The following is a 20,066-nucleotide window of genomic DNA, read 5'->3' as shown; positions in this document are numbered from 1 at the left end:
TATTATGACATTTTTATTATATGTGCTCAATTGACTTGAATCTTTATATAATATTTTGCATTTTGAGAGTCTTGGCATATCGATATAGATTAATATCTCACACCATATAGATTTATATAACAATATTAATTTATATGAGTCATTAGCATGTCTATGCTTGATTTTTATAGTATATGGTACATTTTTTTTTTCGTTTAAAAGACCATGAAAGATTTTAATTCATTATTAGAAAGAAAAGAAAAATTAAAAGAGCAGAAGAAGCAATGACAGTGAGACGGAACATTATGGATAACAAGGGGCATGTCACTTGTTTAAAATCAGGCAATGAGATCCTTGTCTCTGCCAAAACCTTGCTTTGCAAGTGAACCCATCCCATGATTAATCCAATTGTTTGGTCAGCATCCTATAAGCTTATTCTATTTCTAGTTGGGCAGCATCAAAGCATGGTCCTCTTGTCTTTGATTCCTGATGTGGGGACACTTTCTGAGCCATTTATCAATATCTACATATATGTGAAGAGAGACAAACCATGACCGTAGAATCAAATAGTTGAGGCTTAAACATTATGCACCAAATTTCAGTTTTTTTGAGAAATAAGAACCTCCCCTTCTTCAGATAATCCAAATATGCCTTATGTATGCTCTTACGTCACTAGGAAAGCACCCTTGCCGACAACCCTGAAGAGTTTCTTCTCTATTAACTTTAGACAAGTTAAAGCTTTAATTGGATATTTTTCTAGTTTGCTTTATCGTTTGGTTAGTTGCCATGGCTACTGAAGTCGAGCAGCTTCACTTTGTCTTGTTTCCTTTCATGGCTCAAGGCCATATGATACCCATGGTAGACATGGCTAGATTGTTAGCACAGCAAGGCATGATCATCACCATAGTTACAACTCCTCGTAATGCAGCTCGGTTCAAGACAATTCTTGATCGGGCAATAGAATCAGGGCTCTCTATCCGCTTGGTAGAATGTCAGTTTCCATGTGAAGAATCAGGCTTACCAGAAGGATGTGAGAACTTTGACATGCTGCCCTCGCTTGGCCTAGCCTTGAATTTTCTTCACGAAGCCAACAAGCTTCAAGAGCCAGTGCAAAACTTGTTTGAGGAGCTGAGGCCAAGGCCAAGCTGTATCATCTCTGACTGTTTGTTGACATATACCCTCAACATTGCTAGCCAGTTTCAGATTCCAAGGGTTGTGTTCTATGGAGTTTGTTGTTTCTGTCTTCTTTGCATCTATAATTTACACCTCTCCAAGATTCTTGAACACATAACCACGGGCTCACATTACTTTGCTGTGCCTAACATGCCCGACGAAGTTGAATTTACTAAATCCCAACTTCCAGTAATTTTGGATAATAGATACTTGAAAGAATTTTGTGAGCAAACGGTAGAGACTGATCTAGCATCTTATGGCGTGGTCATTAATACTTTTGAAGAGCTGGAACCTGAATATGTCAGGAAATACAGGAAGGCAAGAGGATACAAAGTGTGGTGCATTGGTCCAGTTTCTTTATGCAACAAGGATCGCTTGGATAAGGCTCAGAGAGGTAACAAGGCCTCAATTGACGAAAACCAATGCCAGAGGTGGCTTGATTCTCAAGAACCTGGTTCTGTAATTTATGCCTGTCTAGGAAGTCTCTCTAATGTGATACCCTCACAGTCAATAGAGCTTGGTTTAGGCTTAGAGGCATCGAATAGACCATTTATTTGGGTTATGAGAGGAAGCGATACATCAAAAGAAGTAGAGAAGTGGATTTTAGAGGATGGTTTTGAGGAAAGAACAAAAGGAAGAGGCCTTGTGATCCGTGGTTGGGCTCCCCAAGTAGTAATATTGTCACACCGTGCAATTGGAGGGTTCCTAACTCATTGTGGATGGAATTCAACAATAGAAGCCATTGCTGCGGGTGTGCCATTGATAACATGGCCATTATTTGGAGACCAGTTTTGCAATGAGAAATTGGTTGTACAGATACTTCAAATCGGAGTAAGGATCGGAGTGGAGGAGCCTCTGAGTTGGGGGGATGAAGCAAAAGCTGGGGTGTTGGTGAATAAGGAAGATGTCAAAAAGGCTGTAGAAAAGTTGATGGAAATAGGAGAGGAAGGCGAAGAGAGAAGAAAAAGAGCTAAAAAGCTTGGAGAAATGGCAAACAACGCTCTTGAAGTTGGGGGATCTTCTCACCTCAACATTACACAATTAATCCAAGATATCATGCAAAGGACTTATGACAGGAAGCAGCCTAGCACATGAGGTAAAAAGAGGCACTCTATCTCAGTTATAAATCGTTGTAACGTGTCACACCTACACTATTGATATCTTCATTTTGATATAGCACAAGCGCAACATGATCTTGCTGTTGAATTAACGGTCTAAACACATTTTGGACTTTCTAGAAACCAAGTCCAAGCTGCAACAGTGCCGCAAATAAAGCAACTTGTGATTCCATATCTAGTGATGGGGACCTTTTCACTAGTTTTATCTTTTTTCTTGCTCCTATAATTGTACATCGCGTTATTAAGTAATAAGTTCAATTTACAAAAGAAAAAAAAAGCAGTAGTACAAATAAATTGCACATCATTGGACCTGATCATCTTCATTTATTTATTTTTCTTTCGCAAGGGGAGTGGTTATAGAAGTGAGCTTAAGCTCTGTGATTGCTTGCAGCCACACAAGTCAATAATTATGGCATCTTCTATTTAAGCCATCAACCTTAAGCACCTGCAATAGAACAAAACAAGTAAAATTTTTATGCAGAAAAGCTAAAGAAAAACTGCAATTAAGATCGGGGCACTCTGCAAAGGATGTAAAATTTTACCTTGAACTATGTAATGGATTAGAAAGTCTTATAACTTTGATATAAGATATCATTACCTGGTACCTGAACTGAATTTCTAGTAGGTCTTTCTTGATGTGACTGAGTTGCCAAAAAGCTTGTTTCTGATAAAGCAAAGCTTGGCAACAACATCACTCATGTTCATTCACTTGGTTGGCAGTTCTGCAGAACAAGTGACTTCTATTTCAAATATTGAATTCAAACATTGAACCAGTGTGCTATCACTCTGGCTTCTCACATTGCAAGTACTGTTGGCAGTTGTTTCTCCTGTGACTCTTTCCTGAAGGAGAGTGGGATCAGTGATATCAACTACTCATTCTGGCAAAGCTGCCTTGACAAGGTTGTGAAGTTTAAACCTTCTTTAAACACTTCATCAGTGGGGCTCATTCCAGAAAACATTTCCAACAAAAGGATACTGTAGCTGTACACATCACCATTTGTTGACACTTCACTTCCCATGCCATATTCTGCCAATCATTCATCACAAATAGCAGAAATTGTAGGATAACAGCTTGGTAATAGTTTTGAGTCGTAGCTTTTAAGTCCATATTGTTAAGAAAATGAATTTAAGAGTAATTATGGAGAGGTAGGAACGATTAGAAGTGTACCTGGTGGAGCATAACCAATAGTTCCTCTTAATCCAAGGGTGCATGACTGGCTTGTAGAGTAATTTTGTATATTTGCTGAAATGAATTTTGCCAATCCAAAGTCACCTACATGGCCAATGAATTGATCATCAACTAGAATATTGCTTGGTTTGAGATCACAATGAACAATTGATGTTTCACAATGATGGTGGAGATAATCTAATGCACAAGCAACATCAATAGCTACATTCGTTCTCTGATAAAAGTTCAATTTCTTTACTGACTCCTCTAACTCATTCGAATCAAAAGATGGATGCAACCAATCCTCTAGACTTCCATTAACCATGAACTCATAAACTAGAGCCTTGAAATCATTGCCATGGTAATCAAAACCTGAACAAGCTGTTAATATCTTGACAAGATTTCGATGTCTAATATTCCCCAAGGCCTTACATTCAGCCATGAAACTCCTAGAAGATACCGGACTGAAAAGGTTAAGCACTTTGGTGGCAATAACAGTTCCATTCTCTTCTAAAACTCCCTTATATACAGAACCAAAACTACCTTCACCTATCAAATTTGCAGAGGAGAATCCATCAGTAGCCTTTAGAATGCTTTGGTAAGATAATTTAAAAGTTAATTTTCTGTTCAAGTTGATATAGGCTGGCTTCTTTTCTTTTTAAGCCAAAAAACAAGGAGAAAGGAGAATGCCAAAGTTACTCCTAGTCCCAGAAGCCCAGAAATGATAGCAATTATTAATTTTATATGAATTGCTTGATCTGCTCTTTGCACTTTTGCAGTTACAGCTTGGCAATTGGAAATCAGGTGTGCCTCCGCAAAGCTTAATGTTTCCCTGGACCCATGTAGCACTAGCATTCTCCGACACTCCATCTGTCGGCACCATGCCTTCAAAATCATTGTAAGAAAGATCGAAGTAATGTAAGAATATAAAGCTTGCAAAAAAATGAGGAATTTCACCAGAGAAATTGTTGTGGGAAATGTCTACAATTTCAAGACCTCTCAATGAACTGAAAGATGAAGGAATGGAGCCTTGAAAGTAATTGTAACTCATCAATAGTTTCTCTAGTTTTATACAATTACTGAGACTGCTTGCAAGCACACCTGATAGTCTATTTTGAGAAACAGATAATTGACCTATATTTTTCAAGTTTCCTACTTCAATAGGAAGCACACCAGTTAAGTGGTTGGAAGATAAATCTAGGTACATGGACAAGGATGAGAGTCCAGCAACTCCAGGGGGTATAGAACCACTAAGGTTATTATCTGAGAGATCCAATGCAACCAAATTTTCACACCCGCCTAGACTTGAAGGAATGGTACCGTGGAGATTGTTATGGTTTAAGCCTAGTTGGTTCAACATCTTTAAGTTTCCAAGAGAAGAAGGAATAAGCCTAGAGAGAGAATTGATCCCTAGATCCAATTATTGTAGCTTCTGAAGGTTTCCAGTAACAGAGGGAATGGAACCTGATATTTGATTGCCTCATGCATGTAGTATCTCTAAGTTGATGAGATTCCCAATCCCCAGTGGGATACTTCCTGATGTTTTATTGTTGTCAAAAAACAAAAACGTGAGATTGGTCGACAAATTGCCTAAGCATTTAGGTAATACTCCTCCAAAGTAGTTGACATTCACCTCCAGGGCCACTAGGCTGGTGGCATTCGTCAAGGTGCAGATAATGTTCATGTAAACCACTGTAGCTTGTCCAATTTGTCAAAGCAAGGCAAGTTTCCATTAAGTTTATTAAATGAAAGTTCTAGATTTACGAGATTTGAGGCGTTGGATACTGAAAGAGGGAATGGTCCAGTGAGTTGGTTATGACTTACATATAAAATGTTTCAAGAACTGGCATGGTGATTCCCAATTTCGAAGGAAGCCTACCATGAAACTGGTTTGAGCTGTTATCAAGAGTTTTGATCTTGGAGAGATTGAAAATCGCGGGAGGAACAGTACCAGAAAGTCCATTCACCCCTGCTGCAAACAGGGTAAGATTTGTCAATTGACCAAGAGATTCAGGGATTAGCCCTGTCAATCTATTAAATTATCTCTGAAGATGACCAGTTCCCAAAGAAAGGGGGAACACTCCGTGTCAAAGTGTTGTTACTTAAGCCTAATTCTTTTAAACTTGACAAGTGGCCAACCGCTGCAGGTATTTCTCCAACTAGCTGGTTGTACCCCGTGTAAAGTCGTGTGAGCTTGGAACAACCAGATATATTGGAAGGAATTTCACCTCCTAAGAAGTTTCCACGTAGTTCTAGTTCTCGCAATCTTCCTAAACGACCAATTCCTTGTGGCAGTTCTTGACTGAAGCTGTTGTCTCGAAGATTTAGCACCTTTAGAAAGCTCAAATTCCCAATATATGGTGAAATCGATCCCATGAGTTTTAGCGATCGCAAGTCCAACTTGGTCACTCTTTGACGTCCACGATCACACTCAACACCACGCCACTGGCAGAAATGGATACTGTTGTCCCATGAATGCAGAATTCCAAGCTGATCACCAACTATCTTGGCCTTGAACTCGAGCAATACTTGTCGATCCGTATCATTTAACTCATTTCCACTAACTGCAACTGTTGAACCGAGTTGGTAAGGATCTTGAAGTTTGTTGAAGCAGTTGAATATTGACAGCAACTTTAACGGAAAATTTATATGACCAAGCCACTTCTAAATGCCTGCCTGACAACCTCATCAAGAAAGAGAGACAAATGAATCGAAATTGATTTGTATTTGGCACTGTTTGCTTCTTCAAGAATTACAAAGACGATGGTTTTACCAGGGCTGTTTGAGTTCTTCGCATCAAAAGAAACCGCAGATTTATAATTAAGTTCGATAATTACAATTATTGTTTTTTTATAACAACCCCATTACAAAAATGATATCCAAACATAGAATTAAATGTTTCTTTTTAATTTTGGACCATGTCTGTGTTGTGTTGTACAAGTAATCCTTTGCCTGATTTATTAGTGCTTCACAGACTGACAGTGACACCAGGACAATGGCAGAAATGAGCACTATATATTATATTGTTCCATGAACGCCATAACCCCGAGGTGATGATCATCAATAAATATATTTTGGCCTTAGAATGATCTTTTCCCCTAATGAATGCTAAACCATGTAGCTTGTTGCGTGAAAGAAGACTTTTCAATGGGCAGTATATTATTTTAAAGATTTTAAAACTTAAAAATCAAATGTGAAATTAGTATAAATATTTTTATATTAAAATCAATTTTTTTTAAAAAAAATTAAAAACAGAAATATATTTACATGATTTTAAAATGAACAACATAATACTAATATATTTAATTTTTTATGCATTTATTTGTTTAAGGATGTAAACCATTTTATAAAAAAAATGTATTTTTCTCTTTCTAAACACTTAAAACTTATGAAACTATTTTTTTTTAAAAAAAATTCATTTGAAATTAACTCCTAAAAACATATTGGATTTCTATAAATTATGAATTATCTGCCTATAATCTAGTGAAATTAATTATATTGATCCATGAATCTCTTTGTTTGAAATATATCCTTCGCTTATTCGAGGCAATAAGCAACTGCCAACAATTAACAATCATCAATGGCCTCGTTACTTAAATTCATTTGCTAGTCATTTGATTGCTTGCAGGACACATCAGGAGTGTTCAATCAAAGATACCTTCTTTCCATGGTGGTCCATATTGGAGAGTCAAGAGAGTCAAACTAATATTTACAAACGCAAGGGCTGAACATTATGCACCGAATTCCATTTTTAACAGATAACCCAAAATGCTTACGTATGCTCCTACGTAGCCATGAAAGCAACCGCGGAGAATTTCTTTTATACTAATATTTACACAAGTTAAAGCTTGGCTTGTCCATTATCATTCTTGGTCTACGCTTAATTTCTGTTAAAAGTTGAGTGATCGAAGCTTATAATTTGGTTGCAACAGTTGCCATGGCTACTCAAGTCAAGCAGCTTCACTTTGTCCTGTTTCCCTTCATGGCTCAGGGCCATATGACCCCCATGATAGACATTGCTAGGTTATTGGCACAGCAAGGCGTGGTCGTAACCATAGTTACAACTCCTCATAATGCAGCCAGGTTCAAGTCAATCCTCGATCGTTCCATAGAATCAGGGCTCTCTATTCGCTTAGTTGAATTCCGGTTTCCATGCGCAGAATCAGGATTGCCTGAAGGGTGTGAGAACTTCGATATGCTGCCTTCGTTTAGCTTAGCCTTGAATTTCTTCCAAGCAGCCAACATGCTAGAAAGCCCGGTGCAAAAATTGTTTGAGGAGCTAATGCCACGGCCAAGCTGTATCATATCGGATGTCTTGTTGTCATATACACTCGACATTGCTAACCGGTTTCAGATTCCAAGGATTGTGTTCCATGGTGGTTCTTGCTTTCTTCTTCTTTGCCTCCATAATTTACGCATCTCCAAGATTCTTGAGCGCATAACCTCAGAGTCAGAGTACTTCGCTGTGCCTAACATGCCTGACAAAGTTGAATTTACTAAATCCCAGATTCCAGAAGTTATGTATGGAAACCTGAAAGAATTTTCCGAAGAAGTGAAGAACACCGAGCAAGCATCTTATGGCATAGTCATAAATACTTTTGAAGAGATGGAGCCAGAATATGTCAAAGAATACAGGAAGGCAAGAGGAAACAAAGTGTGGTGCATTGGTCCAGTTTCCCTATGTAACAATGATGCCTTGGATAAGGCTGAGAGAGGCAGCAAGGCCTCGGTAGATGAACATCAATGCCTGAGATGGCTTGATTCTCAAAAGCCTGGTTCTGTAATCTATGCCTGTCTCGGAAGCCAATCTAATGTGATACCCTCACAATCAACAGAGCTCGGTTTAGGCTTAGAGGCATCGAATAGACCATTTATTTGGGTTATAAGAGGAAGTGATATATCAAACGAAGTAGAGAAGTGGATTTCAGAGGATGGTTTTGAGGAAAGAACAAAAGGAAGAGGCTTTGTGATCCGGGGTTGGGCTCCACAAATACTAATATTGTCACATCCTGCAATTGGAGGCTTCCTAACTCATTGTGGCTGGAATTCGACAGTTGAAGGCATCTCTGCCGGTGTGCCATTGATAACTTGGCCGCTATTTGCAGACCAGTTTGCCAACGAGAAATTGGCAGCACAAATACTTAAAATTGGAGTGAAGGTTGGAGTAGAGGAGCCTGTGAGGTGGGCGGAAGAAGAGAAGGTTGGAGTGTTGGTAAAGAAGAACGATGTTAAAGATGCTATAGAGCAGGTTGAGGATGGATGGAGAGGAAGGAGAGAGAGAGAAAGAGAGTCAAGAACTTGGAGAAATGGCAAATAAGGCTGTTGAAACAGGGGGATCTTCTCACCTCAACATTACACAGTTAATTCAGGATATCATGCAAAGACCATATGATAGGAAGCAACCTAGCACCTGAGTTGAAGAAGCAGGACTTATCTCCATTGTAATGTTGTTTTAGATTAATTTGGAAAATACCACTTTTTCTTTGTCATCAATTCCATATGCATGTTCATGGGATAGTAAGAGAGATGAATACAAATACCAGATAAATAATTGATAACATACATCAGAACAGAGCTGCAAGATGTATAAAAAAAGTTTGTGTTACTGTCCTCTAAAGAGAAGGGATAGCCATGAGTACAAATTAACTTTTACTTGTATTCTTGTACCTATACCTAAAAGTTGCATAAGATTTTGCCTTATTTTTTCTTTTTTGAAAAGAAAAAGCCAACAAAAAGTGTTCTGTGAATGCTAATTCATTTCTATCTTCTTTCCATGGTGACCCATTTGGGAGAGCCAAGAGAGTCAAACTATACCATGTAGATTTTTCCAAACGCATGGGCTGAACATTGTCCACCGAATTTCATTTTTCCCAGATAATCGAAAATGCTTATGTATGCTCTTACGTCACCATGAAAGCAACCCTAGAGTTTCTTTTATACTAAAACGTACACGAGTTGAAGGTTGGCTTTTCCATATCATTTTGGTCTACGCTTAATTTCTGTTAAAAGTTGAGTGATCGAAGCTTATAGTTTAATAGTAACAGTTGCCATGGTTACTCAAGTCGAGCAGCTTCACTTTGTCCTGTTTCCCTTCATGGGTCAAGGCCATATGACCCCCATGATAGACATTGCTAGGTTATTGGCACAGCAAGGCGTGATCGTAACCATAGTTGCAACTCCTCATAATGCAGCCAGGTTCAAGTCAATCCTTGATCGTGCCATAGAATCAGGGCTCTCTATCCGTTTAGTTGAATTCCGGTTTCCATGTGCAGAATCAGGATTGCCCGAAGGGTGTGAGAACTTCGATATGCTGCCTTCGTTTAGCTTAGCCTTGAATTTATTCCAAGCAGCCAACATGCTAGAAAAAGCCGGTACAAAAATTGTTTTGAGGAGCTAATGCCACGGCCAAGCTGTATCATATCGGATGTCTTGTTGTCATATACACTGCATATTTGCTAACCGTTTCAGATTCAAGGATAGTGTTCCATGTGTTTCTTGCTTTCTTCTTCTTTGCCTCCATAATTTACGCGTCTCCAAGATCCTTGGAGCGTGTAACATCGGAGTCAGAGTAACTTTGTTGTGCCTAACATGCCTGACAGTGAATTTACTAAAGCCCAGATTCCGAAAGTTTGTATGAAAACTGAAAGAATTTTTCCAGGAATGGAAGTAGGCCGATCTAGCATCCTATGGCATAGTAATAAATACTTTGGAAGAGATGGAGCCGGAAAATGGTCAAGGAATACAGGAAGGTAAGAGGAAACAAAGCATGGTGCGTTGGTCCAGTTTGACTGTGTAACAAGGATGCCTCGTTAAAGGCTGAGAGAGGTAACAAGGCCTCCGTAGATGAACACCGACTCCTGAGATGGCTCGATCTCAAAGACCTGGTTCTGTAGTCTATGCCTGTCTCGGAAGCGCCTCTAATGTGATACCTCACAATCAATAGAGCTCGTTTAGGTTTAGAGGCATCGAATAGACCATTTATTTGGGTTATAAGAGGAAGTGATCCATCAAAAGCAGTAGAGAAGTGGATTTCAGAGGATGGTTTTGAGGAAAGAACAAAAAGGAAGAGGCCTTGTGATCCGGGATTGGGCTCCACAAGTACTAATATTGTCCAGCAATCGGAGGCTTACTCATTGTGGCCGGAATTCCACAATTGAAGGCATTTGTGCCGGTGTGCCATTGATAACTTTGCCGCTATTTACAGACCAGTTTGCCAATGGAAATTGGCCGTACAAATACTTAAAATTGGTGTGAAGGTTGGTGTAGAGAGCCTCTGAGGTGGGCGGAAGAAGAGAAGGTTGGGAGTGTTAGTAAAGAAGAAAGATGTTGAAGAGGCTATAGAGAGGTTGATGGATGGAGGAGAGGAAGGAGAAGAGAGAAGAAAGAGAGCCAAGAAACTTGGAGAAATGGCAAAGGCCGTTGAAACGGGGTGATCTTCTCACCTCAACATTACACAGTTAATCCAAGATATCATGCAAAGAGATTATGCTAAAAAGCAAGATAACACCTGAGATGAAGAAGCAGGTCTTATCTCCATTGTAGTGTTGTTTTAGATTAATTTGGAAAATACCACTTTTACCTTGTCATCAACTCCATACGCATGTTCATTGTATGGTAAGAGTGATGAAGACAAATACCAGATAAATAATAGATTACATAAATCAGAACAGAGCGGCAAGATGTATGAAAAATGTGTAGCTGTCTTCTAAAGAGAAGGGATAGCCATGACATACAAATTAACTTTTACTTTTATTCCTATACTTATACCTAAAAGTTGCATAAGCTTTTGTTTTTTTTGGAAAAACAAAGAAAAGAAGGAACTGCCTGCATAGATGAAATTACATAGGGATATTCTGTATAGCACTAAATGGTTGAATAGGTAGCAACAAACCTATAGGCATTTAGCCTCAATTTCTTCGAGAGTTAGCCCCTTTGTTTCCGGTACGATGAAGAATATGAAGAGCAGAGACAATACAGCTATCACTCCAAACACATAAAATACAATTCCAGCTCCCAGCCATGCCTATAGTCGAAGAAGAATAAATAATAACTACCAGCTATCAACATAAAAGTCATGGAATTTGAAAAGAAAAAGAAAGGTAGTGCATAATCTACCTAAAGCAAAAAAAAAAAAAACAAAAAAAGTTAAAGATGAAGAACAATAGTAGTTAACAATTTATTGTACCCTTTATGAGTCGGAAAACAGGACATGAAGACAGTAATATATCTAGGAGCAAAGGCAACACAAAGCGAACAGAAAAGTTAAGAAATGATACACTTATTTTACACATATTGGCAATTTGTACTAAATGAATGGTGTCTTGCAACTTGATTAAATCAGTGTCCTCGTCTAAGTGACAGCATGTACATTCTTGAATGTAAATTCAATATGACATTTGGAAAGCCAAAGAAAATGGGAGTATATTTAGTCACAAAAATACTCCAACCACTCACCACCATTCCTATATCATCACAATGATTAACTTCTATTAGTGTCAGGTGAGATGATGGCTCAAGAAGCAGCTCTCTCAAGTTCAGTGGCTTGTAGGTGATTGTCCACAATGAAATTTTTATTTTCCAAAGAGAACTAAAGTAATTCTGTCACTACTTTCTCTTCTATCTCCACTTCAGAGCATCACCAATGATAGTTATTGATATCAATCTTACATGCATATCAAGACAAATTCAAAATTCAAAACTGGAATCAACATAGTTTAAGGAGTTAGTTCATGGCCTCCTCTATGCGTTGCTATTTACGCCTGAGAAAAATATCTATGAAATGCTAATGCCCAATCTCCGGAGAGAAATCTGTGCCACTACCACATCTATAAACTCCATGCCCCATGTAAACCTTTTCAACATTTATGCTTATATGAGATAGCACAATTTTCGAATACACTTACTTTCTGCAATTAACACTACTTAAAAAAGCATCACAAGAGAAACAAGAGCACATTATCCATGTTTTTATGAGATAACTATGCTAAATTACCCAAAATATATAGTCATAAAGAAACTGCTATTATTGGAAACCCAGACATTGACAGTAGTTAGTGCTGTGATTATAATAAAATTATGAAGATTGATTATCTCCATGATCCTGTCACTGTCTTATGAGGATAGCATGCATCTAAGGGATGAAATTAACAAAACTATTCAAAGGAATTGATCCTGTCACTGCCTTTATGAGGATAGCATGCATCTAAGTTATGAGATTAACAAAACTTTTCAAAGGAATTATATTTGAGAAAGTAAATATGTTGAAACGCTCAAGTACCTCCAAAGGAGAGAATGCAAATGTTACGAGTGCATTTGCTCCAAAATTCACAAGCACAGCAATACTAAGTCCTCGCCCTCTGTGGCGTAGTGGAAAAACCTCCGAAATCATCAGCCAACCAATAGGACCAAAGGATAACTGCAGAACAAATTTCATTATAGGCAACAAAAGATACATATAAATTAATCCCAAATCTATAACCCACTATTGCAAGAAATAGGGAAAATTTAAGTAGTACAACTGAGAACAAAATAATCATAAAAAATTTTATACAAAAATTCTACACATTTGCAACAAAATAGTACAATAAGTCGCATATATCCATATTTTTCCAGGCTGAATGGCAAGAAAGACTGGCTTCCCATATCAAATAATCAACCCAACAGAACCAGTGAACATCATAACTATGCAAGAAGACATCAACCTACTAGTTTAGATAACTCATTAAAAATCTCCTTGTTTTTTCATCACTATTGCAATGTTTTCAGCAACAGCATTAGATAAGGATCAACATGACATGAGCTGTCCAGGCTAACGTTCCAGCTCTCTTGAAACACAAACACATAACAAAGGGAAAAAAAAAAGAATAGCCTTACATAACTATAATGCCAGATTTGAACCGTAGTTATGAGAGTTATGATTTTATGTTAGGAGCACGGTAACGACAAAAGTTATTGAAGTATGCTTACAAATGTACTGCAATATATTAATGAACAGAAGTTGATAGAACAGCGAGGCAAGCATTATCATGATGTGAATTTATCACTATTATTCCAATGAATTGCCTTCCATACAAACAAAATAGAACAATTACAAATAGAAGTATAGTCTGGATGTAATACTGTTTCAGTCTAACCAACAGGTACAGGAACCCAAGTTAATGATTGTAGATGAGTCCTACCATATATGAATTTTTTCATAGAACCCAAGTTAATGATTGTAGATGAGTCCTACCATATATGAATTTTTTCATATTAAAATCACAAATAGTGGAAAGATAATTAACATGAAGAAAGAAAAGATAATATTGATTACCTGATAACACCCGACATACAACAGCAGTGCAGCAACAGCAATAGCTGGCACATCATCCAGGAAAACGTAATATGATCCAAGCAGGAACAAAGAAACAACCTGTTGCACAGACACAGCATATTTCATAACAGGAAATTGTTTCTCAATTCTCACTGGTATTTCAAGTCAAATAATTGTAACTCAGATTTTATTTATCTACTTACAGCAAGTGAACATTGACTCAAGCAAGCAGAAATTTAAATCCAACAGAATGGTGTCACAAGCTTCAAGAAAAAAATTTAAACTTTTGCCTCAAGCAGCTCAAGATTTCTGCGTTAGTGCAAACAGCAGATATAAGGACTTACCATGCCAGAAACACCACCCAATAGTAAAGGTCTCCTCCCAAGCCTATCAACGGCTACAACAGCTACTCCTGTCATGATCAACTATAACAACAAAATAAAATGTCAAGACTTTCTGGTTTAAATGGCTGTTAAGTCCCCTTTTGGAGAAGATTTTGTCAATCATGCAGAAGGGAGGAATGGGAGCAACGGTCTAGGCATAAAAATGATAAACAAAAACAAAAACATTTTGTCTGACATTATCTTGGTTGCAGGTAACATGCGTTGTGACATATGCATGCTTGAACAATCAATCAGAAAATCAGAGATAGCTAATCATGCAAGAACACAATATGCCAAAAATCTTCCAGAGCACTAAGGAATGTATTTTGTCAAAACAAACCTATCACGCTTTTGGTAAATACAAGTCGATACTCATAGACTTTGAAAATGCTATTGAAAAGCTTCTCTATGGTTGAAAAGCAGACTCAAGCATCTTGTGCAACTAAGTAAAGCAAAGCATACAAATTAAACAGGAAGGCATAAAGCAACAGAACATAAATTACACACATATGAAAAATTAAACAGAATAAGATAGCAAGTACAAATTTTCAGAGTCGTAAACAATTGGTAGAAATTTGAAATTTACAGAAGTCGTCCATAGCATATGCTTTAAAAAGAATATGGATTAAAACAGGAAACCATTCTAGCCCAAATATTAAATAAAGTAAATGCTTTGCATTTCACACTGGAACTTCCATGCCCAAAAAAATAAATGTTTTTTCACTTCTCTGAAGTGTCTTTGAACAAATTTATACATCAAGAAAAAGAATTTTACCTTCAGTAAACCAAGTAGAATAGAGACTCGGGTAGCATCAGATGCTGCAGAAAATCCTGCACTCTATCAGATTGTTATCGGTTAGGATGAAGTATATGTCTTCTTCCAAGATCCATCAAAGAATTACTTTAAATTTGCAATGAATAACATAAACGTAAATCAATCTGATACCTGAAAGATTGATGCAGCATAATATAGCACACTTGGTTGACCAGTGATCTATCATGAAAATTGAAGATATATGTCAGTCAGGGTAAATCGATACTACCTTCATAGCCTAACTCCTTAGTTAATGATAATACCTGTTGAAATAAAACTAAACCTGCACCAATAATGAGGGCTTTCAAGCATTTTCCATGGAACACTTCCCCTAGTGTAGCTTCTTTTTCTTCACCAACATAAGAAAGCTCAGTCAAAATCTCATCTACCTGCTCAGAAGCTGAGTCACCAATAGATTGACCCCTGAGCCGGCATACACAACATATTGCTGTTTCTCTTAACTCCTGCATATCGCCTTTTCCTTGTATGGCACACAATAGCAGCCATCTGGGCGATGCTGGAAGCCACCACATTCCAATTGCCATGATCACTGCCAAAGGGGTACTAGCTCCATACATATAGCGCCAGCCAGCAACTGTTTCAACTAAGAGGCTGCCAATTCCATAACCAGCCTGCACAATATCCAGGTGCTTACTGTTTGCATGTTTCAAGAAAAGAGGAAAAAATTCAAAGCGGATATTGGTCGATCACAATTCATACTAGCATGACTTAAAACAAAAAAGTGAAAAGCCCCAGGAAAAAGTTGAAGCACTTACAACCATCCCAAGAACTATAAAGAACTCCTTCAGAGAAATTAGCAGACCACGAATCTGACTTGGGGCTGTCTCAGCAATGTACATTGGAGCAGAATGCATTGCCTAGAAGTGAAGAAACTTAAAATTCATTGATTCACACAAGAATAACTATTTTTTTTTAAATGAAAAAAAAAGAAGTAAATTCTTGTTTGTAGTTACAGATGCTGCTTTCCATTGAGTCCATTGCGCTGCCAGCTAATCATGGAATTTGGAGTTTCTCAGAATATTAAATTAAAAGAAAGTATTGACCATTGTGGGGGGAAAAAGATATTCTATTTAGCTACATAATTTATTAAATTATATGTTCTTGTGCATAGAGGTTATACATGTACATAGTTCTCAACCTAAATATAGGTGTATACCCAAAAGCAAGAGGTGTATGCTACGACATGGTCAACCATAAAATTCATAAGCTAATGCCTGAGCATCTAGTTTATTACCAGTCCAATCCCTATGCCATACACAAAACGTCCAATCACCATAACTACTAAGTTAGGTGCAAATGCTGTAACAAGTGCTCCAACAAAGTACGAGATGGCAGCTGTAATTAACTCTCTTCGTCGTCCTGCAATTGAGATATTCATCAAAAAAGAAGCTTATCATCCAATTCAAGGATTCCCATCATAAAAAAGAAAGATAAAACAAACTGACCTAGAAAGTCAGCAATATTGAAGGCCAAGACTGAGCCAATCAAGGCCCCATATAATGAGCCACTAGTCTGGAGAAAGCAACAGACAGAGTATTTGCATGATAAGTTCTTAAGCATTGCTACTACCAAACATGTGCTTCAAGAGGAAAAGAGAAAATGGAGAAGAGCAAAATAAAAAGAAAGCTTGTACTAATAAATGTTGAGTAATGACAAGAAACAAGTCAGCAACTCACAATGAGACCAATTTCGACAGAAGACAGGTCATACCATGAAACTCCACTTACGGTTGCTGACTGCAAGAATATATGAGGATAAGATAAGCATTAAGGAACATGGGACGACAGAGAGTTTAAAGAATTAATCACTACAGATCTAACTACTATGATACAAGCATGATACCAAATTAACAATCTTTACCATAGTTCACTACTTCATAACAAGTATACCTCAATAGAAATTGTGGCGCAGGATGTAGAACCAATATCATAACCATATAAGAGTCCTCCAAGAGCTGGGAACAGAAACCTGAAACCATTAAGACATACCTTCAGTAAGAAAATAGTAATTACACAAACATTGTGGTTCCTTTAAAGCATAACAAATGATCAGCTAATCAACATCAGCCCTTATATTACTTCCAATTAGATTGGTAGCTTTAAAAGTTCCATGGATTGTACCCTAAATTGTCTATTCTCATAAATAACCCCAATTATTGATGAGAGTCCAGCGAATTTATTAGAATACATTTAATTACATGCTTATTCCTTTTCACGTTTATGCAGCACATTTTTACCTCATTGAAGCACATATTTAGGTCATGACATGTTTCCAGACATGAGGGAATAAATTTACAGTAAAGAAAACAGCTCTAATCCCATCCGTGAACCTTGGACTGCAATTCAATTCTTAATTGAAGCCAAGCTATTTCTAATTCCTTCAAGAACTTCCAGGTTCATACAAGTCAATAGCATCTTTTCCTAAGTTCAGCTAACTGAAAATAAAGCATATATGAGAACATATAATAATCAATTTTCCCTAACTCCAATTCATACTAGGCCAAAAGGCCAATCTTTTACCAGCTCTCAATTTGGATATGTGCCAACGCACAAATTTGCGAAACTAGTTGCTATGTATTGGTGAATCATGGTAAGGATAGCATAATGCACGGTTGTTTCATAATTTTCATTGCATATTTCAAGATAAAAATCTTGAAGAGAAACTCACGGAAGAATCGCAGCAGAAGCAGAATAGTTCTCAGAACTGTGAATCCCATTAATAAGAGGTTCATGTTCTGCACCAATCTCACCAGAAGACTTTCCCACCTAATAAATCCACAATACAATCAACAACTCTAAAGATAAACTTATGAAGGTAAAGAAGAAGGATTTTGGTTAACTACAGAGAAAAACTGAGTAAACTAAGTGATATATTCACAAATTATATGTATCATTATGTCTTCTGTTACTTTAAATTTAAGTAATTTTTCTTAAAAAAAAAAAAAAACTCAAAGATCTATGTCAATTTTATGCATTAAAATATGGTAAGTGCCATTTCCAAGTCTTTTCACTAAATATGTAGAACAAATATTTTTATTCAAATTTTTTTATTTATTTTGCACGATAAAACAACCTTTGTTTGTTTGAGAAGTAAACATCAAGAAAACTAAAGAGAAATTTTCACCATATGCGCTGTTGAGGAGAAAACAACAGCTGATTCAAACTTGTAACCAACTAATACCCAATACTTGTCCTTCATTTTCTCAGAATTTTATGCATTTTCTTGGCAACCAAAGAGATAAGAAAATGAAAAAGAAAAGAAAACCCAGACTTGGTAACAAAGAGGCCAAACCTTCCCAAAAGAGGAAAGCCCGGGTTGCTCATGATCTGATGCCATGCCTTTTTGTAAACTCTGAAACTTCAAAAGAGTTTATCAGTTGTAAAGCAGCTGGTGAGTATATAGAGCTATTTTTGAACAGAATTGAGTTGTTTTCTTTTTTTGTTTTTCTTGGAACAGCAGCAGAAGGAATTCTTTTTTTTTTTTAAGAAATTTTTGCACTTATTTTCCAGGCAGAAATCGGATAGAAGAAAAATAAGAAATAAAAATAATAAAAAAGCTTGAATGTTGTTGCGTGTCCCGGTGGTGGTCGAAGGGAGTTGGTTTGAGAAGCTTTTGAAAGCTGCATTGCTTTTATTTTATTTATTTTATTTCCTTTTTTATTTTTGGGGTTTGTTTCAATTTTCAAAGGAAGGAAATTATTTTTATTATTATTATTATTATTATTATTATTATTTTGAGGATAATTATTGGTACTTATGGCATAATTTAACCCATGAACCATGCCTGACATTAGATCTGTATTTTAGCTGGATAAAGGAATAGAATAATCACAACTAGGCTTTCTCTTTTGACCAAAGAATAAAATGTTACAACTATTTTGCACGCCTTCCATATGTGAGAAATTAAAATTTTCATTTTAGTTTATTAAAATAAGTAGATAATTAAGTTATTATGAAAGATGAGGAAAATGAAAATGGGGAGTAGTTAAGAGGAAGATGACAAAAATAATTATATTCAAAATAACAACAATAAATATAATAACAACATATAAAAAATTAGAGAAAGGTTGTTGCAAGGAAAAAAAAAGTGAGAGAGAGTGAGAAGGAAGAAATGATTGTGCCAAAAAAAAAGTTACAATTAAATTTGTTTAAGTTATTCTTTATTTTTGTTTATATTATTATTTCTTCATATTGTATATGTTTAAAATTATATTAATCTTTTAAGTTAAAAAATTTAAATGATATAAACATCTCCGACTAAAAATATTAAATGGTATCCACATTTCAAAAAGATATATAAATTATCTATTAAATTTCTGATTAATTTGTTTTTCTTTTATCGTAAGTCAATGAAAACGTGCATTACAAAATTTTATTGCCTGAGACATTCTAATTTTTTTAATGAAGACAAAGAACACACAATTTAAATTAAATTTTCAGTGTTAAACTTTTCAAAATATCGAATAACACATTTAACTTGTGATGATTTTTGAGTTTTATGAAATTTTATTAAAAATTAAAAAAGAAATGGAAGCACCTGCTTTACTCATCTCGTTTTGTGTATTAAAAATTTTCACTCTGATCAAAATAGAAAAAAATATAATATATATCTGTATATATTTATTTATTTATATAAGCTGCATGTGAAAACTGAAAACGTAAGTCAAGGTGAAGGGAGCGGGGGGATCTGGTGGAAATGAAGGCACGTGCATGGCATGTTTTGAGATAATGAATGGGACCCACGAGACAAAATTTTCTCCGACATTTGCCTCGTAAAGTCCAAAAGCCCATACGTATTGTACAGAGTGGGAATTTCGTCATAATGTTTGGATTTTACTCATCTTCCTCGTTTATAATGTTTGAATTTCAATTCCTTATATGTAGTACAAAATTGTATAATTAAAATCCAATTAATTCATTAATTATACAAACAAAATAGTAAGAAAATACTAGAAATTGTTGAATGGACAAGAGCCGAACAACGTGGCTCTTCCTTTTTTTTCACTTGTCTGTCGTCTTTATTTGGGCCGGTGGAGGTGTGCATCAGCCCTTTGGTCTTTTCAAAATTAATTCTTTCGATTATTTATTTTGTACTCATT

At 36.4% G+C, this 20,066-nt stretch overlaps 2 protein-coding genes and 3 pseudogenes across 4 annotated transcripts; 3 read left to right on the top strand and 2 right to left on the bottom strand.

The window, feature by feature from the left end:
• Nucleotides 1-735: 735 nt before the first annotated feature.
• Nucleotides 736-4,345, top strand: LOC110414950 (UDP-glycosyltransferase 73C1 pseudogene; annotated as a pseudogene). Of its 2 annotated transcripts, none has more exons than XR_016351116.1 (2): nt 736-2,248; nt 4,218-4,345. The product of XR_016351116.1 is annotated as a UDP-glycosyltransferase 73C1 pseudogene, transcript variant X1 (transcript). The 2 variants fall into 2 exon arrangements; XR_016351117.1 differs by lacking the exon at nt 4,218-4,345 and adding an exon at nt 2,330-2,597.
• Nucleotides 2,708-7,117, bottom strand: LOC110414857 (uncharacterized; annotated as a pseudogene).
• Nucleotides 7,118-7,296: 179 nt separating this feature from the next.
• On the top strand, nt 7,297-9,085 carry LOC110414951 (UDP-glycosyltransferase 73C3-like). The gene is given in 2 exon segments (XM_021426369.2): nt 7,297-8,695; nt 8,697-9,085. Coding segments are annotated over 2 exon segments (1,476 nt in total). The 5' UTR covers nt 7,297-7,375; the 3' UTR covers nt 8,853-9,085.
• Nucleotides 9,086-9,422: 337 nt separating this feature from the next.
• LOC110415173 (UDP-glycosyltransferase 73C11 pseudogene) lies at nt 9,423-10,949 on the top strand (annotated as a pseudogene).
• A 115-nt stretch (nt 10,950-11,064) lies between these two features.
• LOC110415171 (D-xylose-proton symporter-like 2) lies at nt 11,065-18,578 on the bottom strand. Its single transcript, XM_021426732.2, has 14 exons — nt 18,260-18,578; nt 17,636-17,733; nt 16,858-16,936; nt 16,645-16,704; nt 16,414-16,480; nt 16,203-16,327; nt 15,724-15,825; nt 15,211-15,579; nt 15,080-15,127; nt 14,909-14,971; nt 14,095-14,175; nt 13,751-13,849; nt 12,716-12,853; nt 11,065-11,461 (listed from the first exon to the last, which is right to left on the bottom strand). Exons 1-14 carry the CDS (start codon nt 18,302-18,304, stop codon nt 11,330-11,332), a joined length of 1,506 nt encoding a protein of 501 aa, XP_021282407.1. The 5' UTR covers nt 18,305-18,578; the 3' UTR covers nt 11,065-11,329.
• Between the last annotated feature and the right edge of the window lie 1,488 nt (nt 18,579-20,066).

This window comes from Theobroma umbraticum, unplaced genomic scaffold (assembly GCF_002168275.2).
Source record: "Theobroma umbraticum cultivar Fairchild unplaced genomic scaffold, ASM216827v3 scaffold_147.0, whole genome shotgun sequence".
Classification (NCBI taxonomy): domain Eukaryota; kingdom Viridiplantae; phylum Streptophyta; class Magnoliopsida; order Malvales; family Malvaceae; genus Theobroma; species Theobroma umbraticum.
Note: the sequence above shows the minus strand (reverse complement) of the source record. Positions and strands in the feature narration are given on the sequence as shown.